The following is a 24,550-nucleotide window of genomic DNA, read 5'->3' on the forward strand; positions in this document are numbered from 1 at the left end:
TCGTCACACAAGGCATGCTGCCATCTTGACAATTGTCTCCAGGCATGTGTGGAAGATCACCTGTGTATATAGGTTGCTTTCATGATTACTATGATTATACAAGTGGAAAAAACTATCGGCACTAACATCAATGATCGCACTACTCCATGACATGATGGCAAATAGTTCAAACTCTAGCTAACAGACAGTGCAACAAACTGAAAACCAAGCCAGTACATAAAAACGGAGATCGCCGGGGCCGGTCTTCAATGTATTAAATAGAAAAAGGCATTACCTTAAGTGATGATAAGCTTTAAGGTATGCAAGCCAGAATTCAGGTTAGCTCTCCTAAACTGCCCAGCCATTTAGCACAAGAGTGTGATATCTCACCCACCTCAATGACAATATTTTTGTAGTGCACAAGTTAAATGTTGCAGGTCCCGCCATTCATGTTAACTTCTGCTGGTGGGTGCTACTTTTTACAATCTGTTTCACGTTGCACCGACACAGATAGGTCTTATGGCGACAATGGGATAGGAAAGGGCTGGGAGTGGGAAGGAAGCGGCCGTGGCCTTAATTAAGAAACATATGACTTGACTAACCTCCTCCCCTTCACAAGTAAGGAACTAAAAGTTTTAAAGAAATACTCTTTGGCAAGTTTATATCCCTCCCTTTTGAAACAGTTCAGCTGCTTGTATAGGAGTCAGACGGACTACTGCGTATGAATAACTCACAGCTGGATCATTTTCAACAGCTTGCAATTGCTGTTGCCTCCTTTCCATCTTTTCTTTTCTTCTTTTTCCTCACTGCCTCTTCTTCTTCCCCTGCTCCTCTATTGTTTTCCCAACACTTTAAACGTGTTTCTTGAACCTCCGAGTTCTTCACAGATATAACTTCACCCTTAGTGTTTTTCACCCAACCTTTAATCGCTTCTTTGGACAGTATCCAGTCGGCTGACACGGCAGCCTCAGATAAACGTTCTTTTTCACTTCTGTCATCGTCAACTCTCTTCACTGGTTTCAGTCTTTTCTGCTTTTTAGGTGGTTCTTCTTCCACTGAAAGTAGCACTCTGGAAGCTCTCAATAATCTAACACCACCATCTTCTTGGGCTTTCCTAGTGGCTGCCAGTCCTTCATCAGTGGCTGTTACTTCATGAATCTGACTGTAACAAAACAAAACAAAAAATAAAAAAAATAAACACGAGAATATTAGGAGATTTTGAAGAAAATAAGACAAAAAGAAGATTCATCAAAAGTTATAATCAGAGAACAATAACTACAGGCAAATATATTTTAAAAAATCAATAAAATCTGGATGATGATCAGTAGGGCCTGAATTTTTACATAGTATCAAAATTTGAAATATGTAATTAAATAATTAATATTCATAAAACATTAATAAAATATGTAACAGCATTAACTCTTTCCTGCGGGTTTCATAGTAGAGCATAGTCAACTTTCAAGCAGACTTCCTCTGCCATCTGTCTGCTAAATATGTAACTACTTGGAACCAGTGAATTCCATACACTTCCTAGATACAATCAACATGCATGGAATGTTAAAATAAAGTGTTTTTTATACGTTTTCAAAACTTAGGGATGATAATGGACAAAACCTTAGTTGGAACGATCATGTAATAGGTATAGGTCAGTGAGTGTTTTATTCCTTACATTCCCTTAAGAAACTCATGGATTTACTCTGCCAAAATGTAAGAAAACTGCTTATCCAAAGTATGGTAATGCCAATATTCGACTACTGTGATGCAGTATACAGTAACCTGAACGCCTCACTTTCCATCAAGCTCCAAAAGGCACATAACGCATGTCTTCGATTTATTTCAGGTATACCGTATTTCTTCTGCATTTGATAGACTTTCATGGCTCCGCTTAAGAGAGCAATGAAATTTACACACTGTTTCTCTGTTACATCGTATACTGAACCTTAACACTCCTGAATACCTTGCCATACAATTCCATTACCTAGCAACACCTTCTAGTATTCTTACCAGATCATCATCCGCCTCAGTACTAAGCATTCCACTTCACCGCTCAACTAGCTACAGTAGATTGTTTGTAATCACCGCCAGTCGAATTTGGAATTCCCTACCTGCTGAAATTAGGAGCGTGTTAAACCACCTCCGCTTGAAGAAACTCTGCCAAACCTCTTTATCATCATCATTTTACAGTTCCAGTTTCCTGGGTACTGTTGGCGAGCCTCTTTCATTCTGTCTTATTGAGATACATTCTGTTGTTAATGACGTCCTTCAGTGTCCTTCCCCGATCTGCAATGTCCATTTTTATTATGTCCATCCAGTGGGTTCTTGGTCTTCCCACCATCCGTTTCCCTGCCACATGTCACTCCACGTTAACATATGCTGTCCTTGTTGACTCCATCGTCATTACATGCCCAAACCACCTCAGTATGGACATGCTGATCCGATCTAACAATGATGTAAAAATCCCAACTTCCTTCCTAACCACATCATTCCTCAACTTGTCCAGTTTGGTTTTTTGAATTGTGGACCTAAGGAACTTCAACTTGGATGCCTGCAACCTTGATGAGTCTTTCTTAGTGAGGGTGCAGGTTTCAATACCATAGGTTAAATATATGTTGTAATAAACTACAACAATTTTGTATTGAAAAGGTGGACCGTTTTAAGTTTCCTATCTTCCATAGGTTAAGACTGGTATGAAGTACTGACTGAACATCACCAGCTTTGATTTTGTTGGTACTTTGGGATCTCAGAGAAGTGTTCGTACTTGCTGGTAAAAGTGAGAGCTCTTCTGCACTCTATTTGCCACCTCCTTTGTGGCTAGTGTATCTCGAGATATTACACTGCCGAGGTATGTAAAACTATCCAGACTTTCTATTGGATGGTTTCCTAGCATGATGGTCGCTGGTCGTCTCTCTCTGTTTATTGCCATCACTACTGTTTTGAGTTTGCTTATCTTGAGATTGAACTCCTGGAACTTAATCTTCCATTCATTGAGTCTCGACTGTACTTGTTCCTCAGTTTCTCCCCAGAACATAACATCATCAGCAAAGGCCAGAGGTTTTCTTGACGTTCTTCATTATGTCGTCCATGATGGTGACAATAATGGGGACAGTGCACTGCCTTGCTGGACTCCACTTTCAGTCTTGAACCAGGATGAATGTCCGTCACCCAATCGCACACAGCTGGTACAGTTCTCATACAGCATCTGAACTTTCCTCACCAGTCCCTCTGGCACATTCCTTTTTCTCAGGCATTCCCATATCTTCTCTCTTGCAATGCTGTCATAAGCCTTCTCAATATCAAGGAAAACCATAAACAGATCTTTGCCATTTTCCCAATATTTTTCCATTAACATATGGACACTGGAGATTAGGTCTGTTGTGGACCTGTTAGGCCTGAAGCTACACTCACAATCTGTTCTCTAAGATTTTCTCAAGAATCTTAAGCCCATGAGAAATGAGTGTTATTCCCCGGTAGTTGAAGCATTTTCAGCGATTTCCTTTCTTAAACAGGCGGATAATAACACGCTTGCTCCAAATCAGTAGGTATCTAGCCATCTTTCCAAACTGCATTGAGCATTCTGCGTAGCCACTGTAAATCCTGGACTCCTGCTGCTTTAATCATATTCATGCTGAATTCATCGATTCCTGGGGATTTCCCTTGAGGCATCTTCTTGAGGGCTCCTTCTGTTTCTGCCCATGTAATGGGAGGTACCTCTGTGCAGGTTTCAACAGCTGGTTCTTTTGTTCTCTGATCTGCTTCTGTCCTGTTCAATAGGAGATCAAAATTATTCCTCAGAACCTCTCTGATGTCTTCTCCTTTCCAGGCCAGGTTTCCATTAGGATTCTCAATTGCTTTCATGGTTTCAACTTAACTCCTTTTGTTTTTGATCACTCTGAACAATAGTTTCATACTGCCTCTGCTGTCTTCCTTCAGTTTTTGAGTAAATTTCTCTCAGCACTTTATCTTCTCCTCATCTAGTACTCTTTTAACTCTCAATTTCTTGTCCCGGTAAACTTGCTTGAGGTCTCTGATCTTCCCCTGTTCTGGCTTGGATTTCTCTCTATCTCATTCTTTTTGTGCCATGTTCCTTTCCTTTATTGAGGATCTTATTCTCTCATTCCACCAGGGTGTCTCTTTTTCCCTTACTCTTGCACTTGACTTCCCGCAAACCTCTATTGCTTCTTTTATCAAGGTGTTTTTAAATCTTGTCCACTCTACCTCACCACTTTCCACTTCTTTTTTTTTTTTTTTTTTTTTTTTTTTGCTATTGGCTTTACATCGCACCGACACAGATAGGTCTTATGGCGACGATAGGATAGGAAAGGGCGGAGTGGGAAGGAAGCGGCCGTGGCCTTAATTAAGGTACAGCCCCAGCATTTGCTTGGTGTGAAAATGGGAAACAATGGAAAACCATCTTCAGGGCTGCTGACAGTGGGGTTCGAACCCACTATCTCCCGAATACTGGATACTGGCCGCACTTAAGCGACTGCAGCTATCGAGCTCGGTACTTTCCACTTCTTCCGTAGGCAGTTGTCCTCTTATACGGCCCTGATAGACGGTCCTTTTTCCAATTTGTTGTAGTTCCCACACCTTAATCTTAGGTAATTTCCTGGTTGTTATCTTTGGTACATTAATATCTTTCAGATCTGCTATTAATAATCAGTGGTCGCTATTGAGGTTCTCACTTGGAATCACCTTGACATCAGTCACAAGTCTACTTCGTTCTTTATCTGTAATGACATAGTCAATGACCTCTTGCTCTTTCCATCCCGGCTGTAACGGGTAATCTTGTGACTAACTCTTTAGATGAACCAACTGTTTTTAATTTCCAAACAGTTTCTCATGCAGAAGTCTAGGAGATGTTTGCCTTCCAAATTCCTTCTCCCATAGCCATGTGGTCCCATCACCTTGTCATAGCCATTCCTGTCTGTCCCGAGCTGTGCATTGAGGTCCCCGATGATGATTGTACTCTCTTCAATGATGATCTCTTCTAGGTCTTCAAGAAACTTGTTCTTTTCATCTTGACTGCAACCCATCTGAGGGGCATACACTTCCACCAGTGTCAGCTTAACTTTCCCAAGGTAAACTGTTGCCTTTACAATCCTCTCATTGACGTACTGGATCTCTGTAATACCATCTAACTCTTAAGACAATATCAATCCTACTCCATTCCTCATCTCTCTGTTGTTACCATTTCAATAGAGGGTATAGTTTCTCCTCAACTCTTTCTTCCCTTTACTTTTCCATTTAGTTTTCACTCAGCCCTAGGATTGATATTTTCCTTCTCTCCATGATATCCACTAAGTCTTCACATTTCCCAGTCAAACTCAGTACACTGATTGTTCCTATTTGAGTATATTGTCTTCTCTGGTGTTGTTGCACAATCGCAACACCCCATTTATACTTTATTCTTTGTTAAAAACCTCTTATTATGTATATTCCTTGTATTATTAACTATTACCATAACATCTCATGTCACTTGTTATTCTTTAAAATAATATTGTCTTAGGATTTCGCCACAAATGATCTTTGCTTCAATACGGCTGATGATGACCCCTAGATGGGTCGAAACTAGTACCGTATAATTTTGTAAATTTGTGAATATATTGTATTGAAAAGGTGGAAACATTTAAGTTATTATTATTATTACCTATCATCAGGCTGTAAGCCATCATACCTGGCGTGGGTCTGCGGGTGCTGTTGTCTATTCCAAGTTCTTTGTTTGCATCCAAGGCTCGTATAAGTGTTGAAAGCAATTGTAGTTACTCTCCAACTGGCTTGCTAGGCCTAACGTTAAAGAAGATTTTCTGTCAGGGTTATCCCCCTTAGCCTTTAGCAGTCGCCTGCCACATCTGCACAGCAGCAGCTTCCAGTTGAATTAATGTGTCATTTCCTACACAATGGCTTGAACAAGCCTCCTAAGGGTGAACTCCTCTGCCCATAACCATTGGTTCTCCCTTAGTTTGTCAGGTATGGTAATAGCCGCCCAACCCTTGGCCAGACAGTCGCAGGTAGTACCGTCTACTGTCGCATACGGTAGCAGGATGTACGGTTATCACGCTGGCCTTTGGTCCAAAGAGTGCCAGGTTCAATTCCCAACAGGGTCGGGCATTTTAACCTTAATCGGTTAATTCCAATGGCTCAGGGGCTTGATTTGTGTGTTGTCTTAAGCATTAAAAATCATCCTAGGTAAGGCTCCATACTCACAGTTGCACAGGTCACCTATGCGGCATCAACTCGAAATATCTGCACCAGGCCTCGCCGAAGGCCACACACCATTATTATTATTACTTATTCAATCCCATGTATTTTTCACTTAGTCAAGTTTTACAACCTAAAGTTCTTCAACAATATCAGAAGTTAAGAAACTACAAGAAAACAAAACAAACAGTACAAGTTTTGACTCTCTGAGACATCTTCAGCTGCAAGAAATTGAAGAGGAAGTGTACATTCATATTTCAATGAAACAACAAATTTTACTAAAAATTTAAAACACACTTAAAAATTATAAAATGTTCATGTTGTAAAAATTAAAAGATTAAATGTAAAATATTATTTGTTTCTCTCATCTTTTCATTCTTTCTATAATTTTTCTATACAATTTGTACACAAATTTTATATTCATTTCTCTTTTTAGACATTAAGAAAGATGACCATTTGATGTTAACCTATAAGACTCAACATCAATTACATACAGAAGGTAAAATGGACTGTATCATTATTGACTGGGCAGATCATGGGAAATTACTGACAAAAATGACATCTATTGGGCTAGACAAAAAGAGTGGTTGAATTTGTGGCTACATTTCTCGAAAATAGAACTAAGAGAATCAGAGTAGATGAAGCGTTATCTGATTCTGTAATGATTAACGGGGCAGGAGGGGTCTCAAAGGGCAGTATTACTCTGAGTGGCCAAAAGTCACGGGAAGGGGTGTCCCATTAGAAAATGTGCCGTGTATGACCCCTGAGCATTGCGGCTAGCTGAACAGTCTGTCACAAACACCAGTATCATGAAGATGGCAACAGGTCACAAGTAAACCGACTTCGAACGTGGCATGGGTCATAGCATTGCAGAGATTATATGCAAATTCGGGTTTCCGAGGTCAACAGTGTCGAGAGTGGATCTGCAACACCACAGAGAGAATGTTACTACCCGCGCAAACTGCCACACGGGTAGACCACAGGTGTTTAACGAATGGACATCACATCGCCTCTGCAAAACCATACTGGGCACTCGACGGGCTATTGTGCGTCAAATCACTGCCCAATCGAATGCTGGGAGTCAGGAACCCATTTCCACTAGGACTGTAAGGAGGCAACTGCACCACATAGGCTTCAACAGCCGACGATCAACTCGTGTCCCTTTGACGACACCTCGACACAGGGTTCAAAGTGTGCATGACCTCGCGAACATCAACAATGGACCATGGAACAGTGGAGGCGTGTAGTAAGGTCCGATGAATCCTGTTTCCAGCTGTATCGAGCTGATGGGCGAGTGATAGTGTGGCGTATGCCCCATGAAGCTATGGATCCTGTATGTCAACAAGATTGTGTCCAGATGGGACGTGGTTCAGTTCTGGTCTGTGCGGAGTTTTCATGGTCGCAATTAAGCCCCGCTGACCAGCTTCGGGGAGCACTGACAGGTTCACGTTATTTGGACACTCTTTCAGACCATCTGCATCCCTTTCTGGCCCTAGAGTTCACTGATGGAGATGCCATGTTTCAACAAGACAATGTGCCAAGTCACCGCTCTGTGGTGACACACAGATGGCTGGAGGAGCTCTCCAGTGAAGTTACGACCGTGTATTGGCTCTCCAGATCCCCCAATCTTAAGGTTACAGATATTTATGGGATGCTTTTGATGCTGGTGTACGCTCCATGAACCCCGCACCAATTACACAAGACCAATTGTGGGTAGCAGTACATGATGCATGGGTCCAGATCCCTCCAGAACAATTCCAACACCTTGTAGAATAGATGCCTCGCCGTATTGCTGCTGTTTTGAGGGCTCGGGGAGGAGCAACTCGTTAACATCACATTCAGTGTCTTCTCATTACTTTTGGCCACTCAGCGTGTATATATACATATAAGTAAAGAACTGGAATCACATATAAGGGCTTTTTGTGGATGATGTTTTATTGTATAGAGTAGAAAATGAGTTGCAGGATTGTGAGCAACTGCAGGGTGATCTTGACAAAGTTGTGAGATGGAAAGAAGACAATAGGCCTAGTATGATGTTAAACGATTTGAAAAGTCAGATTGTAAGTTTCAATAAGAGGAAACGTCCTTACAATTTTAATTACTACATTGATGGGGTGATAGTAACCCATGGGGATCAATGTAAGTAACTAAATGTCAACTCCTTCCCAGTGTCAGCTAGTAACCCATGGGGATCAATGTAAGTAACTAGATGTCAACTCCTTCCCAGCGTCAGCCGCTTATAAGCATCACGGTAATTATTCGCAAGTTATGTGTACCCCTTCTAAGCGTCATCCAAGTTCGAGTGTTTATTACGGAGTGCGTCAACTGCTTATAAGCGTCAGAAGTTTATTCTGACATCTATTGTCCTTATTTTGCAACAAAGTACTACATTTTATTTTCTTGGAATATCATATTCCATGTAGAATTCATGCGGCTATGCACACGTTTTCCGTGTGGTCAGCAGTTGAAGCAATATGGCTTCCGCGCTAAAATCTACGAGTGTAAACAAACAAAGTAATTTAGCACACAGTGATATGGAGCGAATGTTCTTACTTTATGATGAAAGTGACAATTATTCTTCCAAATCGAGTGATAAATTCCATGACAACAGGCACGAATGTGAAGCAGTTGATAAGTTAATTTGGAGGGCCATGCAACAGATTCGATTTTACTGGCAACAGTGGGATTCTTGCAACTTTGGAGATAATCCTGAACCATTGACAATATTTGAACATTTTCTTAGTAATGAAAAATTATCTGAATTTAAAAAGAAAAAGAAAATATGCAACATATGGAAAATTAATATTCAGTTAAGGAATTCATATAAGGAATGATCTTCACTGGGGTAATCATATTAATGAGGTTGTTAAGAAAGGTTACAATTATCTTCACATTGTTATGAAGGTATTTAGGGGTTATAGTAAGGGTGTAAGGGAGAGAAGCAGAGAGAGACCAAGACGCCGGTGGTTAGATTTTTTAAATTTTATACAATATGCTTTACGTCACACCAACACAGATAGGTCTTACAGTGACAATGGGGTAGGAAAGGACTAGGAGTGGGAAAGAAGCGACTGTGGTCTTAACAAGGTACAGCCCCAGTATTTGCCTGGTGTGAAAATGGGAAACCACGGAAAACCATCTTCAGGGCTGCCGACAGTGGAGTTCGAACCCATAATCAGACTCTGTTTCTAATGAGTAACAGATAAGATGTTTGGAACTAAATAGGGCCATAGAACTAGTTTCAAATAGAGGATTGTGAAGGCGTTTAGTAAATTCACAGAGGCTTGCAGACTGAATGCTTAAAGGCATAACAGTCTATGTATGTAGTCTATTTCAATTATGTATTATTATTCTTTATTCACAACTTTACTGGTAATATAGCTCGTTTTTGATATTTTACATATAAGAAATAGAACTTAAACATAATTTTCTTTCATTTACAATTTATGACTTCATAATTCTTTTCGCTATAGATGTTCCAGCTTTTCCTATAAGTGATCCGTATTGAGCATTCGGGAATGTTCTGACAATATTGCAGATCTTCAAAACTGCAGCCTTTTGTGCCACACTGTGAGTGTAGATGGAGAGCTGTAGTGTCTTTAAGCTTTCTGGAAATGATTTAGGTGTGAAACCAGTGAGAGAAAGGAAAAAAGGAAGAATTGTCACTCTGTCTTGTTGCCAGATTCTGGCTACTTTCATAGCCAAAGGAGTATATTTGTAAATCTTCTCCCTGTATTTTTGTTTCATATTGTGATCATTCAGGATAGCAATGTCAATGAGATATGTGTGTTAAATCCTTTTCTTTGTTAATGTAGAGTTGTGTAGAGTTGTTTCATCTGTTTGTATCGTTCGATCCCAATACAGTTTAAAATTTTCATTTTCCGGTACACTTCGTGGGGAGTATCTGTAGTAAAGCACCCTGTTCTGGATCAAAGATCGGATCAGGACAATTTCTTGATGTATAACTTAGGCTACATCATTATGTCTGTCAGTGTACAATGTTGGCACTAGTAACCTGCAGTTGCTGATGATGTGCTCAATGGTTTCTGGGCTGCTGTTGCATTTCCTGCACTCGTCATTCTTAGTAGAGGGATCATTATTCATTATTATTATTATTATTATTACGCAAGTTCCCAGTCACGTATAAAAAGAAAAATTAACACCATCATCCCTATAAATTTCAATTTGATTATACAATTAAGGCAGAAACATTTCAATGATAAAAATGTTTAATTTCCTGATATTTCAATCACTTACCTATCAATGATCTTCATCAAGTGTTTAGCGACATGTTTCTGAAAGTCAGGTGTAACTCCCAGCACGTTTGGATCATCTTTCTTCCGGTCAGGTCGAAGAGATGGGAGCTTCGGTACTGATGATGGAACTGTCTTTTCACTTACTAGAAAGAAGAAAATGAACTACACATTAGACAGATGTACGATCTTATACACTGAGTGGCCAAAAGTCACAGGAAGGGGTGGGCCATTACAAAATGTACCGTGTAAGACCCCTGAGCGTGCGGCCAGCTGCAGCATAGCTGAGCAGTCTGTCACAGACACCAATGTCATGAAGAAGGCAACACGTCGCGAGTTAATCGACTATGAACGTGGGATAATTATCAGCACATGGGTCATAACATTAAGGAGATTACACGTGAATTCGGGTATCCGAGGTCAACATTGTCAAAGGTGGATCTTTAATATCTCAAGAGAGAATGTTACCTACATAAACCGCCGCACGGGAAGACCACAGATGTTTAACGAATGGATATCACGTTGCGTCCGCAGAACCATATTGGGCGCTCGACGGGCTACTGAGAGTCAGATCACAGCCTAGTTCAACGCTGGGAGTCAGGAACCCATTTCTACCAGGACTGTAAGGAAGCAACTGCACCGCATAGGCTTTATCAGCAGACAACCAACATGTGTCCCTTTGCTGACACCTCGACGCAGAGGTCAACGACTTGCATGGGAGCACGAACATGGAGAATGGACCATGGAACATTTGCGGCGTATAGTATGGTCCGATGAATCCCGGTTCCAGTTATATCGAGCTGATGGGCGTGTGACAGTGTGGCATATGTCCCATGAAGCTATGGGTCCTGCGCGTCAACGAGGATGTATCCCGGCGGGATCTGGTTCAGTTATGGTCTTGGCCGCATTCTTGTAGTTGTAATTAGGCCCCACTGTCCGGTTGCAGGGAACATTGACAGGTGTACATTATGTGGACATTCTTTCAGACCATCTGCATCCCTTTCTGGCCCTAGAGTACCCTGAAGGAGATGCCATGTTTCAACAGGACAATGCGCCATGTCACCACTCCGTGGTGGCACGCAGGTGGTTGGAAGAGCTCTCCAGTGAAGTTATGATCATGGATTGGCCCTCCAGATCCCCTGACCTTAATCCAACCAAGCATTTATGGGATGCCGTTGATGCTGGTGTACGCTCCATGAGCCCTGCACCAACTACACAAGACCAATTGTGGGTAGGAATGCTGGATGCGTGGGACCAGATCCCTCCAGAACGACTCCAACACCTTGTAGAGTCGATGCATCACCATACTGCTGCCATTTTGAGGGCTAGCGGAGGAGAAACTCGTTATTAACATCGCATTCAGTGTCTTCCCACGACTTTTGGCCACTCAATATATTTCCGTTATTAGTGTTTCAGATAAAGTGTTAACAGCTGTTTACAGCCACAATAGGAAGGCAAATGTGATTAGCGATAAAGAACAAGAAAGATGAGAACTAGAACAGTTTAGGACCATGTCACAGTTGTTAGGGCCCTATTTTCGGTATTCATCACGTAACTGAGAAATGTTACATGAGCACTTCAATTACAAGAAATCATATTCCTATTGGTCCGTACTGACTATTTTTTCATAAATAATCTTTTCAGATTATGTATGTGTATGTTCAGTCTTCAGCCCTACGGCTGGTTGGATCCTCAGCAGCTCTTCCATCAGCTGTCATAGTTGGCCTAGGCATCACTGAAGAGGCGTACTAGGGAAATGAGGAGTGAGGTAGTTTCCCGTTGCTTTCCTCTTTCAGATTATAGTGTCGTGTATTCATTAGGTGGTTAAAACTACATGTTTTTCCTCAAGAACACTTGAATGTTAATGGGAGTACGAGGGATGGCAAAAGTCATCGCCACTTTATTTTTTTCTTGCAGATATGTGAGCGGATCACAAACTGCTATTTGTCGCATGGAAGCTATGCGGGCATAGTGTGTGTTCACAACAACAGATGGCTCTGTGATTGCTGGTAGTAGCACAAAGAGCGTTGTGAAATCAGTTGTATAGCGAGCGTCATGAGAGATAGAAGTAACCCGTGTTGAGCAGTGCGCATACATCATAATAGGCGTACTCCGGGGGAGAAATGCGAGATAATGTCACGGTGAATTGGTGGTGGAAGCCCTAGGAAATACTGACCTCCCATACTGTACGGTAGCATGGTGGGTAAGGAAGTTTCTGCAAGGACACGTGGCAACCAGTGATCAACAATGCTCGGGACTACCTGTGTGCTCGGGAGAAACGTCCGGATATTGTGGACAGTACAATCATACTACACGACAACGCAAAACCACATAAAGCAGAGTGTGTACGGCGGCAACTGTGACGCTGGCGATGGGAAGAACTGAAGCACCCACCGTACTCTCCTGACCTTTCGCCCTGTTATTTTTATCTCATACGCAAGGCAAAGAAACAGTGGTGGTTATTGTTTTAAAAGGAAGTACAACTAAGCAATCATCCTCTATTTAACGCTAACTTAATCAGAGAGAAAAAATGGAAGGGATCCAACACTTCGATAAATGAAGATATCGGCCAAAGAAAGACAAGGGCCACGTACGGCATGAAAATGAAAGGCCCCCTAGGCGTCGAGTGCCCTAATACCACTCTCAGTTCAATACGGATCAATTATGAAGTTTTTAACTTTAAATGCTCTAATACCGATGGGGTTGGAAGAGAACAAGAGTTGACCAAGGGAGGTCGGATAGGATAGATGAAAGTGAGGAGCCAGACACAAGTAAGTGGAAGCAATGCCAGGACTCAGCTGAGGGGCCCGTGGTCGCCAACTGACGCTCTGAAGTTAAGAGCCCTTAGGGTAAAGGAACCACTATTTGGTAGGCGGTTTGCGACACGTGAGTGCATTGCCAATGCTGTGGACAACAGATGACCCGATTCACATGTGGCGCGGCAAATGAGGACACAGGCGGTATTCAGTGCCCCCCACATCGTTGGCATTGTGTGGTGAAAGTTGCACGGGACTACTTTGAGGGCCTTTAGACCTAATTTTGTCATGTCAACTGTATGTGTGCTGTGCTGTAATGTAGGAGGTGTGCTTAGCTGTAAACCAGTATTGTCCTGTACACTACCGTAATAAATATGGGAGGTACGATGTTTGCGTGGTTCTTCAATGTCCATACACGTAGTTCCCACCTCGTCCTTTCATCTGTATATGTTGTGTTTTCCAACTGGGCTGGTATCTGCAAGAAAGAAAATGGCTGCAATGACTTTATTCTTTTTCCAAGTTGCATTACGTCGCACCGACGCAGGTAGGTCTTATGGCGATGATGGGACAGGGCTAGGAATGGGAAGGAAGCAGCCGTGACCTTATTTCCTTATTTTAAGGTACAGTCCCAGCACTTGCCTGGTGCAATGACTTTTGCCCCAACCCTCGTACTGATGATGATGATGATGCTTATTGTTTAAAGGGGCCTAACATCTAGGTCACTGGTCCAATGGAAATATTAAAAATGTTCATGGTAACATGGTAATGGGCACATAACAGTACAAACATGACAGACATCATAAGGTCAGGGAAAAGGCCAAGACTTGAAAAGTAGCAGCTGTAGTATTCATTCTGGTAATCACAGTATTTGCCAGGTCTGAAAATGGGAAACCATAGAAAACCCAGCCTCAGGACTGCTGAAGGTGGGGTTCCAACACAAACTCCCAAACGCAAGCTTACAGGTTGGTAAATACTTAGGTTTTCTCTGCCACAAACACACCTGAAACCTGGACAGGAGGCAGACTGAAGCAATGAAAATGTGGGTGTACCGCCGAGTCCTAAGAGTAGCCTATCCTGGACCGAGCATCGGATGAATGCTTCTAGAAGAACTCAAGATCTAGGACAGGCTCGTGAAGAAGATTAGCCAAACCTGTTTGTGATACTTTGGCCACATATCAAGGACGGCTGGAGCTATGGAAAAGCTGATCATAGAGGGCAAAGTGTACGGAACAAGGACCCAAGGAAGAGCTCCAGCAAGGTGGATCGACCAGACAAAGGAAATGGTTGGGAGGTCTCCACATCAAGCAACTCATCTAGCGCCGGAAAAAAGAGCATGGGAAAATCTCTGCAACCACAGCCTGTGAAGGGTACATGGACAGGAGAGAGAGAGTTCAAAATATGATGCCATGCCAGGAATTACTGTTTGATAGGTTCTTTTATTTCTTTACAACTATCTTAACATCTCACTGTTTTTAGGTCTTTTGGCGACGAGGGGGAAAGCGAGGAAGGAAGTGGCTAAGGTCTAATATTCAGCCCCAGCATTTGCCTGATGTGAACATGGGAAACCACAGGTAACCATCTTCAGGGCTGCCGACAATCTCCCAAATGCAAGTTCACAGTTACATGACCCAAACTGTGCAGCCAAACTCGCTTGGTGTTCTGTCCCAGGCACAGTTAGTGTGCTAAATGTATAACTGCTCAGTTAGTCAGTCAGTCCTTGGTATGACAGCGATTCCTTTTGCTCTCATGTTCTTTTATCAGTCATGATCCAAAATTTGCTAGTCCTTGAGTGATCAACATACAGTCCATTCTGAAAATGCCCTATTGTTCTTGCATTTTAAACACACTCAATTTCTTCTCTAAAACTGACCTTGTCCTGTTGATTATGCGAGACTCATGTGATGACGATATTCGGTCCACTGCTGCACCGCTTCTAGTCCCACTGTCATTTATCAATTGTGATAAACAAACATTAGCGCCTCAATGCCCGTGTGCAATAGTATTTTGAAGAGGCCTACATAAACTCCGCTTGTATAAATGCTTACCTTTGGTTTTTATATCACAAATATACGCAGGAGGGAAATACAAACTTGATTTCATTTTACCTCCAGAGTGTTGACAAATTAAATATCTCGTATAAATTCTCACTTTATTAATATAACTTAGAGTAACTCAAATACTAACTCAATAAGGGGTGGGGATTGTTCCCAACGAAATCTGATGGGAAATAGACCTCTGTTAGAAGCGCAGTAAATTATGTATTTCTTTTTCAATTTGCTTTATGTCGCACCGACACAGATAGGTCTTATGATGACGGAGTGGAAAGGAAGCAACCATGGCCTTACTTACGGTACAGCCTCAGCATTTGCCCAGTGTGAAAATGGGAAGCCATCTTCAGGGCTGCTGACATTGGGGTTTGAATCCACTGTCTGCTGAATGCAAGCTGATAGTTATGTGACCCAAACCATATAGCCACTTGGTCGGTGCAATTGTATTTTGAATACATAACAACTCCACGTGTATAAGTGCCTGATTTTCGTTTTCACATCAAAAATTTAAGAAGGGGAACATAATTTATTTCACCTCGTGAGTCTTGACTGATTAAATATCTCTTATAAAATCTCACTTCATTAATAAAACTCAAGTCTTAACTCAATAAGGGGTGGGGATTGTTCCCAATGAAACCTGATGGGAACGTAAGTAAAAAAATGTGCTCACGAGCACAAATGCTCCTGAGGTTCTTCTGGTAAAATGCAAGAAAGTTGTTGTTCAATATTATATGGGCTAACCCCCCTTTCAATTTAATTGGATGTAATCATAAAGGTTATTTAAGATAATAACATGGGTGCTCGTGTGGAATTTAAATTGATATACAGTCAAAATCGGTTATAATGATCCTGGAGGAACCGCCAATTAAAGGTCTTATAACCAATAATCGCACAAACCAATTGCTAAAAATGTAATATATCTAAGTTTTCGGCTGCACACTTACATGGTTAGTCAGTTGTGAGGAACTTCATTGGTTTTTGCTTGAAGAAGAGGTCCACTGCTCGACACATCATTTGTTGTTTTCTGCTTAACCCATCTAAGTCAGGCATCGTCAATCGAGAGCGCAATGCCTTCGGAGCCAGTTTGCTCCCCGCTCTCAAGGAAAGAGAGCAGCTTAGCGAGCAAGTAGGGGAAGTGCATGACGTAGTACGTACCACAGGTCAGTGCCGCAAAGGTATAGCGCTTCTTTCTGGACAGGTTAGATTGTGACGATACGCGTGAACTCATGAGAGGTGACACTAGTGTGTTTCCGTCTTTATCCTCACACCACATGACGTTCAACTCTTGTCAGTTAATGTTGCATTTACTATGGAAGAGATTTCAGCACAGCGTAAACCATCGATGCCAACAAGTTTGAAACCTTCTTGGGAAGAAGAGTATTTAATAGTTTAAGAAAATAACACAGCAAAATATGTAATACTGTATGTAATGAAATATGGAATCACATTTAAAAAACATTAGAAGAATATAAAGAGGTTTTAATGTCACTATGATGGTAGGTCTCACGATATTCAGGCGTTAGAAAAGGATCTGCAGGTGTTCGCTATGCCCTTCTCAGTGGATGAGCAAACTGTTAGACCAGAACTGCAGTTAGAACTGATTGATTTACAGTACGATACATAAATGAAAGGAAGGTTTGCAAACACAAAGAGTTTGACTGAATTTTATCTTCGTTTTCCACGGGAGAGATTTCATAGTGTGTACACATTTAACGCTCATATTGTAAGTATATTCGGATCAACTTATTTATGTGAACATATGTTTGCATTAATAAGATTTGTAAATCTGGACACAGAAGTAGGCTCACCGATGAAAACTTGAAATGTGTTTTGCGACTTGCCAGTACACAAATGATAGTACCAAACATTGACACACTACTATCTAAACGAGCCCAAAGGCAGTGGCGGCCGGTCAGTACGTGCTACCGGGCTCCAGCACGTAGCTTGGAACTGTAAGGAATATTATTTATGTACAGTACAATTATCCTGGTGCCTTTTCGTTGTTTTGAGTACGATATGAATTTGTGTTTTGTGCAAATCAGGACGAGATCTGTCGAACACCTAGCGCCGTTTTCCCGGGGAACAAGGCTCGTGCTCATGTGAAGTGAGCCCTTGCCTGTAGCCTGAAGGAAGCAGTACGCAGGCGCAGCCAAGCTTGCAACACTCCCCCTAGCCGGCGGAGTATACCGTAAACCGGGATCAACTTTCACTGATCCCGTTTGTAGTTACTTCCTCTCCCGCAAGGGGGTAGATTTACTCGATGTCTCCTGCTACCCGGAGCGCAGCGAGGGATCCAGTCGGCCGTGCTTATGTTGAACGTGGTAAGCGAATCTGCCACTAGAGAGTAGCATCGTCTGGGTTCGAAAGTAAAGCGTAAGTGGAGGCAATCTATCTCACACATGCTTATTAAAATATCCATCTTCCTTTTGTGTCAAAAATAAGGAATTCGTAGGTGAGTCAAAGAATCTGTGACTGACCCTAAATGTTATCCCGCATTAAAATGTAATTTACTCTGGTGAAATGAAATAGCGTATGGCTTTTAGTGCCGGAAGTATCCGAGGACATGTTCGACTCGCCAGATGCAGATCTTTTGATTTGACGCCCGTAGGCGAGTCGTGATGAGGATGAAATGATGATGACGACAACACGTACACCCAATGATGGTTAAAATTCCAGACCCTGCCGGGAATCGAACCCGGGATCCCTGTGACCAAAGGCCAGCGCGCTAACCATTTAGCCATGGAGCCGGACATTTACTCTGGTAATAGGGGAGGTCTCAATGAATCAGTTGGCAGCTCTTTCAGTTGCTTTGTGCGGTTTTTAATCTCGCAGTTATATTACTGGTGCGTGTTTTTTCTGTCATTGTGTTAGTGCTAAAGTTTATACGAAGATTTATCAAATTATTTATTAACTGCAGTGTATATAAAGTGAAATTAACTTAGTGTTCTTAGTGGGGATCTATATTCCCACGATTCTATTTGCACTGATGTAAGTTGCGCCATTAGGTTAGTAAAAACAATATTTCTCGAATGAATTATTTATCTCGTAGACAGTTGTCGAAGAATTCATCTGCTTCCAAATTAATGTTGTTTTTGTTTGTTCTGAGTTATAAATTGTGAGAAAAGTTGTATTATTAGCAGTAGTAGTAGTAGTAGTAGTAGCAGCAGTAGTAGTAGTAGTAGTAGTAGTAGTAGTAGTAGTAGTAGTAGTATTACCAAGTTTGAAGTATGCGTTGTTCATCATGGCAATATGCAGATTTAAAACAGCGTATTTAGCTTGTTTTTTGTAGCACGTAGGACGATTTTTTCACGAGCCGCCACTGCCCAAAGGTCCCGTGAAGGAGGAGTACACCACTGATATGTTTCAGTTCGTGTGTTTAATTTGTTGTCATAGTCATAAATGCCATACAAATATTGAAACATATGTTAATGAGAGTGCAAAGAATATGTACAAATCACATAAATTGTATTTTCTTTTGGTAAATGTAGGTGTCCCAAAGCTTCAGTTAATCGTGAAAATGTATTTATTCGGGAAATATTGCACACTGATGTGTATTTCCTTTGTCAATGAATAATTTTCTTGTCCTGTTATACTCCGTAATCTGTGCTCTGTTTGTCTCGTATGATTCATGCTGCAAATTATTATTATTATTATTATTATTATTATTATTATTATTATTATTATTATTAAAACTGTTGTTCATATGGTAACATTTCTGAGCGACAAGTACAGTATAGTCATGGCATGCAACCCGCCTGTCCGCTGCTCTCTTGTTACGTGACCAACACCCGTCCAGAGCGGAGCAAGTAACACTGGCTCCCTAGAGCAACTGCGTGATGACGTCTGATCTAAGTAAAGATTCTTCAATATTTTTGTGACCGGGCGAGTTGGCCATGCAGTTAGGGGCGCGTAGCTGTGAGCATGATGATGTTGCATTTCAGTTTAAAATCCATATGTACCATATTTTATTTCATATTCATCAGTGCAGGTGTTATAGTGTGTTTTAAAGTTGTTATAAAGTTAAATTGTGTTTGCCCGATTTGACTTGTTGGCTGATGATGGCACAAGTTAAGTGCCGAAACCAGTACCTCATGTGAACGATATGTGACTCATTCACGTTAATAAATATCTTTGTACTGAACAGGGGGAACCCTCTTAATTTCAATTATTGTAATCCCACTTCAATACGGATCATAAAATTTCGAAATATCATTGTATAGGATGGGAACTGCCCGCTGCATGCCAAGCCTGGCAATATCTCAACTGACAGGGCTCAAGGGTACAGAGGTTTAAATCCCATGCAAGTAATGTTTTTTGTTTTGTTTTTGTTCTTTTACTGCCACTTGTCTGGGATGTGTCAAGGTTGCATACTTAATAGTTTCCACAGACTGATTTGTTTATGTGTGGCCCTGTAAAAAACTGATAGTGTTGGTGCAACGTTACACCTCTAGCAAGGGGGTGTGGAGGTAGGAAGAGGGAAAGCAACTCTGCTTCCTCTGAAAATCTGATATTGCTTCTTCGAAAACTGGAAATTCTATCAGCTTCTTGAACAAGCTATAGTTATGTACCAGCATTAAAGTAGGCCTAACTGAAGAAAGAGTAAACCATATTTAGTTTGTTTAAAAAAAAATTATCATTAGTCCAGCCCGGGAGGCACTCACTCGTAGCGACTGTCGTTTGTTTCCTCGCTCGCGGCCTACTCGGAAAGGATGTTCTCTAGCAGTGCTCAGTGCTGCCAACCTCTGTACTTAGGAACAATGCTTGCTTCGATAGTTGGTAGTGGTGGTGGTGGTGATTATTAGTTTGATTCTTGCCGTGGACAAGACCATTGGTCTGGATAGTTAGGATTCTTGCCGTGGACAAGACTATTGGTCTGGATAGTTAGGATTCTTGCCGTGGACAAGACCATTGGTTTGGACGGTTAGAAGCCGCGAAGCGGCGTTAGGCCCCTAGTTTCGTGAGGAAAGACGATTGGTCTGGACACTTAGAATTCTTGCCGTGGAGAAAACCATTGGTCTGGATAGTTAAGATTCTTGCCGTGGACAAGGCCATTGGTCTGGACGGTTAGAAGCCGCGAAGCGGCGTTAGGCCCCTAGTTTCGTGAGGAAAGACGATTGGTCTGGACGGTTAGGATTCTTGCCGTGGAGAAAACCATTGGTCTGGATAGTTAGGATTCTTGCCGTGGACAAGACCATTGGTCTGGACGATTAGAAGCCGCGAAGCGGCGTTAGGTGCCTAGTTTCGTGAGAAAAGACGATTGGTCTGGACGGTTAGGATCTTGCCGTGGAGAAAACCATTGGTTGGGATAGTTAGGATTCTTGCCGTGGACAAGACCACTGGTCTGGACGGTTAGAAGCCGCAAAGCGGCGTTAGGTCCCTAGTTTCGTGAGGAAAGACGATTGGTCTGGACGGTTAGGATTCTTGCCGTGGAGAAAACCATTGGTCTGGATAGTTAGGATTCTTGCCGTGGACAAGACCATTGGTCTGAACGGTTAGAAGCCGCGAAGCGGCGTTAGGCCCCTGGTTTCCTGAGCGCGGCCCTAGTCCTCTTCTGTCGTGGTGCGCTTTTATTGTGCTGCGGTTGGTAATGCATTATGATGAAGTTCCTCCTCGGGAAGGAGATCACGTGCCTATTTACATTGGCCAATAGGAATACAGGAAGCTACTTGAGAAATGAATATGGCGTGTAATAATCTTACTTAGGTTATAAAAGTAAATGTACTTTTTGGGGCGGGTTGGTGGGTTCCTGGACATCGCAATGAACACATCTCGCCTCTCGGACGCTCTCCAAGTAAGATTGCATTAATTTCCACTCACTTATAACATTACAAATGTAGTGCCTCCCGGGCTGGATTAATACCTTTGAATGAACTTCTTTGGCATAAATCTACTATATTTTATAATCAATTAATTCGTACCTTTCTTCTCCTTGCCTTTGAACATAGAATCATTGAGAAACTGATTATCTGCAGCTTCTCGCAGAAGATCTGCGTTATCTTCATCGGAAGAATCTGTTCCAGACATTGGTCACAGAATGAAAAAGTGAGGTTATACTACAGCAGAGGCCAAAATAAGTGTATTTCTATTACGATAATGGCAGTCTTACAACTATATGCACTAGAAGCGCGTGAGTAAATTTAACTGCAATGTTCGCTACAGATTGTAAATATCACAACATCGAATAATTCAATTGCACATAACGGCATGGTACAACACGCTGTTCGAAACATAAACAACATGATCTCTGACCAATCCCTGACGACTGTGTCCCAGTGGCACCAACATTATGTTCTTTTATTGTCCAAAATGTATAATAATATTATAATAATACGGAAATTGGTGAATTGTCCAGATACATACGGTACACTCCCACCTGTATATTTCTAAGTTTCTAAAAGACAAAAGACATTGTAAGTCGTGAGTTAATTACACAATTATGTATTCAAAGTCAACAACTGGTTGAGGAGGGAAATTCTATTCACATTATTGTATTTGCTTACGAAAACTTGTTGATGCAAGCGCATCGAATCGAAAAAAAAAAAAAACAAAAAAAAAAAAAAAACAACAGGGTCATTCAATTGCACTCAAAATGTTATGATTCTAGAAATAAGGTGTTAAGTGCCATCAAGGTCCTTTAAAATATTCTAAATTAGTACCGTAATACTTGTTTAATTGTCTTAGTTAACAGAAAAAAAATGCTCTCTTTGAATTTTTCCCATTCTAGGTTGAGTTGCTCAGGCGGTTACAGTGCTGGCTTTCCAAGCCCAAATTGACAGGTTCGATCCTAACTCAGTTTGGTGCTATTTTTTAGTGCTCATATTCACTGATCACCTGTCGGTAGATTTACCCATAAGGTTAAGGAACTCCTGCAGAACAAATTTCTGGCACCTCGCATCTCCGAAAACCGTAAAAGTAGTGAGCAGGACGTAAATACAGAAAATTGATATATGGCATATGAAACGAGGCCCACTTCCGGAAACGTACTATTTCTGATTCCTCAGAAGAAATTTGGTCACGTCTACATGTGTACGAATGCATAGTGAGATGGAGATTGGACTATTATGGCACGGCCGACTAGATCCCTCGCTTCGCTCCTTATACCGGCCTTGACAATCGCTCGGGAAGCCCAGCATATAAAGCTGTACCGGTAATTGGAAAGTTTCCAGTGGCGTATACTGAGGTCTACCAAGGCTATCAGTGAAGCCCAAACCTCAATTGAGAATGATGGTAGTCTAAAGCACATTATAATATAAGCATCTGATACATTGTTCCACTTACAAAACTTGAAAGAAGTGAGAACAAACGTCGCAACTATTTCTGAGCAGTAGCGGCGACTAAGGGGGCCAGTCGCCCCTCTACTTTGTAGAGAAAGCATTACAATATTTTTTCATTTTAACCGGCTGAAACAAGGAATTATAGGAATTATTTAAAAAATTGTGCAAACTTTTAATGATTAACAAAATTATTATCGAAAATACGCACAAAATATCGTTCGTCGCGGCTAACCGATTTGTATAGCGCCACAGCAAGTAGTGGAGACTTCGCAAAAGCTATGAGGGAGGGTAACAGGGGTATGAAGGGCGTGGACACTGAGGTACGATTCACCTGCTTGCCGCGTGCATTCGTCAGTCTGGCAGTCTTTAATATGGTCTGTTAGTTCCTTAGAGTGTAGTCGAATACCGTACTACATGATTTTTAAATTTATAATCACGCCGTACTTCTATTTAATTGTAATACGTGTGTAATATTCTTTCTTTGGTGAAAGTATTCTATAGCATTGGATCAAAATCTCAAAAAACTATTATTTCTGCACTTTAGTTAGTAAACTGTCAACTATTGCCTCTCTGTCGAAATTCGCTCAAAGAGCATCAAAAACTTACCATTTTGTATTTTTTTTTTTTTTTTTCAGTTCTGATGTGTATAAACTCCCCTCCGCGCCCGCTATATCCCTCAACCCGGCTACTTTCTGTTGTCTTTTTTTTTTTTGCCTCCCCACTTCTAATTCCCAATCGCCGCTACTGTTTCTGAGAGCAAGGCATCGGAGACTGATATTCCAGCCCAGACTCTCGTCCCTCTGCCCTCGGCACGCCACACACGGCGTGCTGCTGTATATCAGATGGGAGTGCGGACAGGGAGCAATAGGTGTGCTAGGCTTCGGTCCGTCACATCGCCACTGCTAAGTAACTTTTTATTTTATTTTATTTATTTTTCTTTTTGCTAGGGGCTTTACGTCGCACCGACACAGATAGGTCTTATGGGGACGGTGGAATAGGAAAGGCCTAGGAGTTGGAAGGAAGCGGCCGTGGCCTTAATTAAGGTACAGCCCCAGCATTTGCCTGGTGTGAAAATGGGAAACCACGGAAAACCATCTTCAGGGCTGCCGATAGTGGGATTCGAACCTACTATCTCCCGGATGCAAGCTCACAGCCGTGCGCCTCTATGCGCACGGCCAAATCGCCCGGTCTGCTAAGTAACAACCATGCGTTACTCATCGTATATACTTCCTCATCTCGTACTTCTGACTTAATTATATACATACCATAGTGCTGGTATTTCATTCTCGTTTCCTTCTACAGTCCGGCTCGTGGGTAGCGTGCTGGTCTTTGGTCACAGGGATCCCGGGTTCGATTCCCGGCAGGGTCGGGAATTTTAACCATAACTGGTTAATTTCGCTGACACAGGGGCTGGGTGTATGTGTCGTCTTCATCATCATTTCATCCTCATCGCGATGCGCAGGTCGCCTACGGGAGTCAAATCAAAAGACTTGCATCTGGCGAGCCGAACTTGTCATCGGACACTCCCGGCACTAAAAAGGCATACGTAATTTCATTCTTTTTCCTTCTACATCGTTGTGGGAAGAAACTGCAGGGCTGCTTGTTATAGGAGCAATATCGTTTTCTTTTTATTGGTAGATCAGCTAAAATGAAATGCAATCTTTCAGGTTTAGTGTTCTCTTTTGTTGGTTGGAATCGAACTCGTGATCATGGGTCGGACACCACCACCGATCTCCTGAGGTAGCTAATTAACCAGTGGACGCTGAGTACGACCACTGTAAAATTCAACATTTTTAATAATAATAATAATAATAATAATAATAATAATAATAATAATAATAATAATTGTACCGGGCGGTACACCTCCGCTCCGCTAATTCAAACATTGCGCCAGTTGGAACTCCTCTACTGGAGGAAACCTGAACTTTAACAACCATGTTAATTCTAAAGGGTATCAGAAGATGTCGCTATCTGTAAATTTTGAAGAGTTCTGAACTGTGTCTTTTTCGGTTTATTTTTGTTTTCTCTGTAGTGAGAAGTGT

General features: G+C 41.8%; 1 protein-coding gene across 1 annotated transcript; it reads right to left on the bottom strand.

Moving 5' to 3' along the window:
• Positions 1–388: 388 nt before the first annotated feature.
• LOC136886448 (protein CUSTOS) lies at positions 389–21,493 on the bottom strand. The gene is made up of 3 exons (XM_067159231.2): positions 21,153–21,493; positions 10,435–10,576; positions 389–1,141 (listed from the first exon to the last, which is right to left on the bottom strand). Exons 1-3 carry the CDS (start codon positions 21,256–21,258, stop codon positions 727–729), a joined length of 663 nt encoding a protein of 220 aa, XP_067015332.2. The 5' UTR covers positions 21,259–21,493; the 3' UTR covers positions 389–726.
• Between the last annotated feature and the right edge of the window lie 3,057 nt (positions 21,494–24,550).

Source organism: Anabrus simplex, chromosome X, assembly GCF_040414725.1.
Source record: "Anabrus simplex isolate iqAnaSimp1 chromosome X, ASM4041472v1, whole genome shotgun sequence".
In the NCBI taxonomy this organism is placed as follows: Eukaryota; Metazoa; Arthropoda; class Insecta; order Orthoptera; family Tettigoniidae; genus Anabrus; species Anabrus simplex.

Bases quoted from the DNA above. Each gene is read 5' to 3' on its own strand.
- LOC136886448 (XM_067159231.2), bottom strand. From the start codon at position 21,258: ATGTCTGGAACAGATTCTTCCGATGAAGATAACGCAGATCTTCTGCGA. The intron at 10,577-21,152 runs GTACGAATTAAT...TCTTCTTTCTAG, and splicing joins CAAAGGCAAGGAGAAGAAAG to TAAGTGAAAAGACAGTTCCA. The intron at 1,142-10,434 runs GTAAGTGATTGA...GTTTTGTTACAG, and splicing joins TTGATGAAGATCATTGATAG to TCAGATTCATGAAGTAACAG.